The sequence below is a fragment of the Vipera berus genome (assembly GCF_964194415.1).
Source record: "Vipera berus genome assembly, chromosome: 1".
NCBI classification, from domain to species: domain Eukaryota; kingdom Metazoa; phylum Chordata; class Lepidosauria; order Squamata; family Viperidae; genus Vipera; species Vipera berus.
This window is the reverse complement of record NC_138202.1, coordinates 332,628,433-332,636,564: the sequence shown is the minus strand read 5'-3', so window position 1 is coordinate 332,636,564 and position 8,132 is coordinate 332,628,433. Positions and strand designations below refer to the sequence as shown.

The window sequence follows — 8,132 nt, the reverse complement described above, 5'->3', positions numbered from 1 at the left end:
GCGCCCCCTCCGGTTCCTTCTCGACCCCCTGGGCACAGACGCAGTCGCTCTTTGCCATAGCTGGGGCAGGACTTGCAAGTGCCTCCGTCCTGCAAAGCAGCATTCCCCCAACGCTCCTGCCCACTGCCATGCCGGCAGCCCTGACTAAAGGCCGCGCGCGTGCTGCAGCTTTGCCCTGCCAAGGATGGGGGCGGCGACCAAGACTACAGCAGATCTGCAGCTTGTCAGCGGTGCTCAAAGGCTGCCCAACTTTACTCTGCAATTTCGGGGTTGGAAAGCAGAGCTGCAGTGCCACATTTGCAGGCCTGGAGGCACCTGCTGGAAAGTCTTCTCCCCCCACACCTGTCGCAGCTAACTTCTTCGGATCTGTCTTAATGCCAATGGGCCTGCCGGCATAGATCCACCAGGTTCGTCCTGCAAAGTGTGGCTCACCTAGTGCTCTTGCCTGCTGCCATGCCGGCAGGCCTGTTGGAATTAGGATGGTGGCTGGGCTACCTTCTGGCATGCTGGATTCAGGTTTTTCCTTTGACTGGGGGCATATGGCCTGACCCTGGCCGAAATGCAAATCCCTCTGTAAGCAGGGATTGGGAGGCTGAAGGCCTCTATCTTTGTGGCCATGCAGTTCTGAAATCGATGGGCTGCTGCTGGGCAGGAGAATCAAAATAGGGCGGAGTCCACCATGGTTTATTGATTGCAAAGTTTTCCTCAGGTTTTCCTATCCCTGGGCTATTAAAATCACATTGGTAAAGTCTGTAGTGAGCACCTGGCTGCAAACTACTCAACCTGATTTTAGCCTAGCCCCTTGTGCAATCCCAGGCCACATTCTGGAGGTAAGAGGATGCAGTAATACGAGAGAGCTGCAAAATTGATTCGTTATTTATTCTTGCTTTTAGCAGCAATAACTGCGTTGCTTGATGACTTTGCTAGCAATCTGCAACTTTCCTTTCCCCCCTGGGGAAAGAATTCAAGAGTGCTAGATTTATTTTTCCCTGCTAATTACATTATACCTTGTGGGTTCCTTAAGGAGCTTATGAGGGGGAAAAAGTGTCTGAAAATTAAAGGATGTATGGATTGAGTTGTGAGACAGGGAAGGGGAGTACATGGGCTTAATGCACTTCCAGTTGCTGACAGGTGTGCCACTAATATTCTGACTGGACACCGGCATGCTCTCAGGGCTCAAAGATTATCTTCATTCTTCATAAGGCAATGTTGTGGATTAACTAAATTTTTCTGGGTTCTGATTTTAAGGTGAGTATCCTGAGCTATGGAGGCCTTTGATCTTCTTCTTAAATATATAATAATAAAATAATAAGAACTAAAGGCTCAAAGGGAAGGCAGATTAGAAAGAACAAGACCTTTTGGGGTTTTCAATACCCTTCCTGTTAAAGAGTTCCTTAATAAGGTTTAGTCTTCCTTCCTAACATCAATAAAGGTGGTTTTTCCAGAAAATATGTGAAGAACTGTATTTAGTGATTTAACTATGTTTTCTTTTTGGCTGTGTTTTAATTTATATATAAAATGTGTGTTTAATTGAGGAGGGATTGGAGAGGCAGAAGTGGCCAATATGGAGGCTGCACCTTGCCCTCCAGATCTCTGTCTCCCCTGCAGATCTCTGAAGAGGAGGAAGGGGAGCTATGTGACGGAAGGCTGCCCCAACAAGCCAGCATCCTTACCACGCACAATTGGAAATGGGAATTCTCTTTCGAGAAAGGCCAGCCTCCCTTGTGCAGGACCCAGGAGCGCTGCTCCCCTGCCACCTCCTCTTGCTCTCCAGAGATCTGTCAAGATAGAAGTTGGACTCGGAGGAAACTGCTTCTTGCAAACATCCACCTCCTGCTTTACCGGGAGGGGCACTGGACAGGGAAACGCCAACAATGTCTGAGATTGGAAAAAGAACATTTCTTTAGCGTGCTACACACACACACACACACACACACACACACAAACATACAAACATTTCAAGCTTGGAGACTGAGCTAGCAAATTGCCAATCATGCCTGGGCTTGGGGGGAAGGCTCTCCTTCCTCTGTGGATAAAAGTTCCCAAACCTGGAATGCGGTTGTGTGTGTGCGTGCGTGCGTACGCGCACAAATGCACTTGGCTGCTAGCAGTTGGGGAGGCAAGGAGTTTGTGGGGCACCGAGTTGTCCCCCACATCGAGTTAGCCAGTGCGACATATTCTGTTTTGGCCCAGCTCTCTCAAGTCAACTGTGTCCAGTGAGTGGCGTCAAGCAGGCCATGCCCACCTGCTAGGTGACTGGTGGTACTTGAATATTGCCGTATCCTAAAAGTGATGCAACAGGGACGCGGTGGCTCAGTGGGTTAGGACGCTGAGCTCGTCGATTAGAAGGTCGGCAGTTTGGTGGGTCGAATCCCGAGTGCCGCGTAACAGAGTGAGAGCCTGTTACTCGTCCCAGCTTCTGCCAACCTAGCAGTTCGAAAGCACGTAAAAATGCAAGTAGAAAAATAGGGACCACTACGGTGGGAAGGTAACAGCGTTCCGTGCGCCTTTGGCGTCTAGTCATGCCGGCCACATGACCACAGAGACGTCCTTGGACAAGTGAAATGGAGATGAGCACCGGCCCCTAGAGTCGGAAATGACTAGCACGCATGTGTGGGGGAACCTTTACCTTTACCTTAAAAGTGGTACAATCTCTGAAAAGCCCTATATTATATGGATAACTAGCACATTGTAATACTGTGTGCATTTTCCCCTTTCTGTAGGCACTGTCTACCTTGGATTCCATTACACTCATGTATCCTTTCTTTTATCGACCCATGTTTGAAGTAATTGAAGATGGCTGGCATTCATTCTTGCCTGAAAGTGAATTTGAACTTGTCAATTCAATAGTAAGTTTTTATTTTTATTTTTAATCACATTTTTACTCCTACCCATCTCACAGAAGCGACTCTTGGCGATGTATAGCAATCATTAAAAACAACCAGTGTATAAAAACAGTCATTATAAAAATTATAAAGTCATTGTTAGAAATAAAAAGCATTATAAAAAAATTAAAATATACAAGAGTAAACACAATGGAGCCATGTAAGAATGTCTCCAGTTCCCTGAGACCTCAAGGGCTGGAGACATCATAAGGTCTTGAGGGACTTCTGGCATGATAATAGGTGGGGTTAATCTGACTTTTGGAGGAAGAATGTTACATAGAGTGTGTGCTAAGGCCCATCTCCTGGGACCCACCAAATATAGGTCTTTAGATTTTGATACCTGCAGCATACTTCTGCCAAATCTAATGGGATAGGCTGATGTAATTGGGGAATGGTGGTCCCCCAGATAACTTAGACCCATGTTAGAAAGGCTTTAAAGGTTAAAACAAGCATTTTAAATTGGACCTGGAAACAGACTGGCAGCTAATGCAGTTCACAGACCAGAGGAACTATATGCATTATTTTGGGAGCACAAATAATTGCCTGTGCCACTGCATTGTGAACCAGTTGGAGCTTCTGGATATTCTTCAAGGACAGCATTATAGTAGTCCAGTCTGTAAGTGATAAGGGTATGAATGACCGTGAGCAGAACCTGGCAATCCAGGTGTTCTGTACCAGCCTGCTACCGGCCCCGCAGCAAAAGCAGGGACAACCCCTTTTACAAGAAGGCAAGAGGCTGGAATTACGCCTGCCAAATTTATTGCTACAAAAACAAACGGAACAAGAAACGAACCAAGAAACAGGAGCTTTAAGAAACAGGAACTATCCAAGCGGTTGCCTTCAGCAAACCAGCCCTCCCACACATTCCCCTTAAATACAGTTCAGGGCGTGGCCTCTCTCTGCCTCCTTCCGAGGTGCCCCATTGCCTTCCTCTGTTTACTCCTGACTGACTGCCTTCTGCGTCGGGCGTCCTTAAACAGGGCCAGCTGTGGGTCATCTTCATCCACGCTGTCAGGCTCACACAGCTGGGTCTGCATCGTGACCAGATGAGAGGGGCCTGGCTGGGGCCTCTCAACAAGCTGTCCAATCCCCTCAGCAAGCTCTTCAACACCCCCCTCCTCCTCCTCTGAGTCGTCCGACCCAACTGCCGAACCCACAGGCTGACCCTGAATCACAACACCAGGAAAGGATGCAACTGGAGCACATCATGAAGCAGTATGTAGGCTTTTCTAATCACAACAATCACCTGCTTTTAAAGCAGGACTTAACGAATCTAGGTGGTTCCCCAGATTGCATACCAGGTCTGTATAGGGTGGTGACACCCCATTCAGCACCAAAGATGGCATAGTCCTAGAACCAGTAGGCCCCCAAACCCAAATCCACTCAGTTTTGACAAGGTTCAGCTGAAGCCTGTTCTCCCATCCAGACCCTCACAGCCTCCAGGCACCATGATAAAGTGTTCACAGCATTGCTTAATTCTCCAGGGGCAGAGATATATAATTGGGCACAATCAGCATATTGATGATCTCCCACAGTATGGCAATGGATGAGCTCACCCAGCAGCCTCATGTAGATGTTAAATAGGAGAGGGGAAAGCACTGTAACCTATGTCATCTCCCATAGTAGGGGCCAAAATTGGGAGGAGCCAATCTGGAAAAAGAAGGTGAACCAGCACAATACCCTGCAGCCCATTCAATTCAGTCAAGAAGAATACCCATGGTCTATGTATTGAAAGCCACTAAGAGGTGGATGATATTGAAAGCCATCAAGTAGGGCAAAGATGGATGCCCAACCTACATCCCACACATGGCAGAGATCATCCAAAGGCATTACCAATGATGTTTCCAACCCATATCCAAGTCTGAATCCTGACGTAAAGGGATCCAGACAATCTGCTTCATCCAAAGCCCTTTGAAATTGTTGTGCAGCCATCTTCTCAACCACTTTTCCCATAAGGGGAGGTTAAATGCTGGAGCAAAATTGTCCTCTATGATGGTATGCAGTGATGGTTTCTTAAGGAAGGTCCCCATGGTTCTGTAGGTTCTCTGGGCTCAATTGGAAACTACAAAGGAAGAACGTGGTTCTTGGTTCTCTAAGACCTATCAGAATAGAAGTCTTTTTTCTAATACACATAAACAACAAGTAACAATACAGTGAAGACCTTAATATTAAGTATTAAACTCAAAATAGATACCTTTATTCTATAAATTATAATTTAAGCATTTTCAAGTTATCAATACTACACTCAGGTGTAGATTTAACATTTAAACAACTTATCAACATTAACATTTCAGAAATTATAGTTAATATTGACATAACCTTTATTAAACTTTAAAAGCTTAAGTTATCTATATCATCAGAGTGTTTAGTTGTTACCCAGATATACAATGTTCTACTTGTGTTTTATAAAAGAAAATAAATAAAACAATATTAACTTGGGAGGGAGAAGGAAAGGGGCTTCTAGAGAAATGTCAACTGGATCATATTACTGAGGGACATTTGGTATGGAATGAGAACCTTTCTTCCATCAGACATTTTAAATGGCAGTAATAGCATTACAGACAGTAGTTCTGGTCTCTAGGTTTGCACTGCTGCTATGACATGTACCTCACATTAAGTGTCCTGGAGATCAGGCCATCGTGTTGTGCCAAAATAAATTAATGGATTGGTCATCACCCTTCATGTGAACATGGCAATTGTATTTTGTTAGCCCAGTTTAGAATGAAAAGGAAATGGTGGAAGTTTTGAATGGCTTTAAACACAGCTCAGATGTTGCATTGGTTGCCACTCAGCTTCCAGGTGTATCTTAAGGTGCTAGACATCTCCTTTAAAGTCCTATGTGACACAGGGCCTCATAATCTGAGGGACGACCTCCGTCCAATTGTTTCTGCCCTACTGGTACGTTCAGGCAGAGTGGGTGTCCTCCAAGTCCCTTCTATTAAATGCTGCCGTCTTGTGGAACCAAGGAAGCATATCTTCTCTGTTGTGGCTCTTGCCTTCTGGAATAGCATCCTTCCCCCCCCCCCCCCAGATACATATAACTCCCATTCTCCAAGAATCTCAGAAGTTTCCTTGATTGTTCCCATACTAGGATTAAAATGATTAGGTTGACTTTTGATGTAGCTAAAGGTTGGTTAGCTGGGCAACATAAAAATCAAATTAATAAATATTCTCAGCTTTCTGAATTTCTCATATAGTTCTAAACTTAGGATATCTCCAAGACTTTGAATGGGTTAAATTAAATGCACACTTAGGCAATGGATTTTTATGCAAAGATTTATTTTGTAAAATTGCAAAGTGATTCTGAAGCCAAATTAATTTATGATGAGAAAAAAGAGAAAGTAGGTCAGACTGATTTTGGTGGATTCTTACATACATAGTATTCTTTCCTAGACAAATGAATGGCGGCTGAGTTACATCAACAAAGATTTTTCAGTCTGTCCTTCTTACCCACCTGTTGTCACTGTCCCTAAATCAATTGATGATGAATCTTTATGGAAGGTTGCCACTTTTCGCCATGGTGGACGCTTCCCAGTACTCAGCTATTACCACAAGAAAAATGGGATGGTGAGTTGGACACTTGGATTACAAGGCATGTGTTTTCTTTGTAATAACTACGTATTAAAAATGTATGTATGTTGCAGTACTTAAATGCCATAATTGAAATTGTTGTACTGGAAGCTTGAGAATTTAGGGGTAGCAGGAAGAGAAGATTTATCTGAATAGGTTGATATATATTAGGAAGAATCAATTAGCAGCCTGAGACTTTAGTGGTTACATTAATTAAATGCTCCTAGTGATATAAATAATTCCCAGAGATGTAGGAATTCTTTTTACAGTTGGTTATAGTTGGTTCTTGCACTTTTATTTTAAATCTGTCTGATTGTTTAATATTAATAGAGAGTGAGGCTGCACATTCAGTAGCTTGTTGGAAGCTGAACAAGCATCATTCTCTTTTCGTACCACAACCATAAATTTGAAAGGAATATGCCTTTTTGAGAAGGATATGTTAAAGTTATCTGAAGAGTACTGTGGGTGCATTCCTATAGAAAAGCATAATGCTTGACAAACTGCTACCCCTTCATGAGAAGATATGTTTGACCTTTACAGTCATTACTTTCTTGTTGTGTGTTCCTAGAGGTTATCAGCTGTATTCAAATAAGAATTATTGTTATATTAAACTTACATACTTCTGAAGAAAGTGAAATGGGATGGAAATAGGCTTTGAACTTACACATAAATGCTCATTTTTATCCTGCTGTCCTAATATTTGCAGAAAATTTACTATCACTTTTGTATTTCTTTTTTTTTTCCTCATCTCTTTGAAAATCAATGTAAAATTGTTCTCACTTGAAGCATAGAATTATATCCTGGATATATATGTGCCAGATTTCATTCAGCTTTTATTAAGGAAAATGTGTTTTCACATTAGTAGTGAAAAATTGAATTATCAGGTGAAATCTACAAACCCTTTTTACTCTGTTAGTGTAATAGAATGCATAAATGACTTTCAGGAAAAAGGGGAAGAAATGTTGTCTAGGAAACAATCAGTTAAAGAGAAGCAGGAGCCCACAGTTACTTAGCAGTCAGAGAAAGGAACTTAGGAAAGACCCACTCTAATGGTTAAAACAGTTAAAAATAGAGGCCTTCAGATTTGTAAGATTCTTTTAATGCAGCCTTCAATAAAACAGAATTAGGTCATCTTGTTTTTCCTATCTGGTTTACCCGGGAGGGTGAAAATCAGTTATTCCAGAATGGAATCACAGAATACCTTTAACACTACATTGGCTTTTATACTACAGAAGACTTATCTGGGTACATATTCTTACTACAGTTTGTTGGTCCTTCTAGGTGATAATGCGCAGTAGCCAACCACTTACAGGTACTAATGGGAAGCGTTGTAAAGAGGATGAGAAGCTGATCAATGCCACCCTGAGGGCAGGCAAGCGTGGATATATCATTGACACACGATCTCTGAATGTCGCTCAGCAAGCCCGGGCCAAAGGTGGAGGCTTTGAACAGGAGGTTCATTATCCTCAGTGGAGAAGGATTCACAAATCCATTGAGCGGTGAGTTTCTGTATGAGAAAGACTTGCTTTCAAGAAATTTAATTTAATTTAGAAGCTTTTTTTAAAAAACATGAGATTTAGGAGATTTGAGATACACAGATGAACCAGTTGCTCATACAAATAAACAGTACCAGATTAGGCACCAGAGTTTAATGTAAGAAACCTTTGTATTTTCTTA

The 8,132-nt window shown here is 42.9% G+C and overlaps 1 protein-coding gene across 1 annotated transcript in view; it reads left to right on the top strand.

Annotated features, from left to right (window-relative positions):
• MTMR9 (myotubularin related protein 9) overlaps window positions 1-8,132 on the top strand; it is a 40,272-nt gene that overhangs the window by 10,587 nt on the left and 21,553 nt on the right. The window contains exons 4-6 of the mRNA XM_081346788.1: window positions 2,724-2,849; window positions 6,279-6,452; window positions 7,737-7,954. Of these exons, the coding sequence (XP_081202914.1) occupies window positions 2,724-2,849; window positions 6,279-6,452; window positions 7,737-7,954 (518 nt within the window). The remainder of the gene's footprint in view (window positions 1-2,723; window positions 2,850-6,278; window positions 6,453-7,736; window positions 7,955-8,132) is intronic.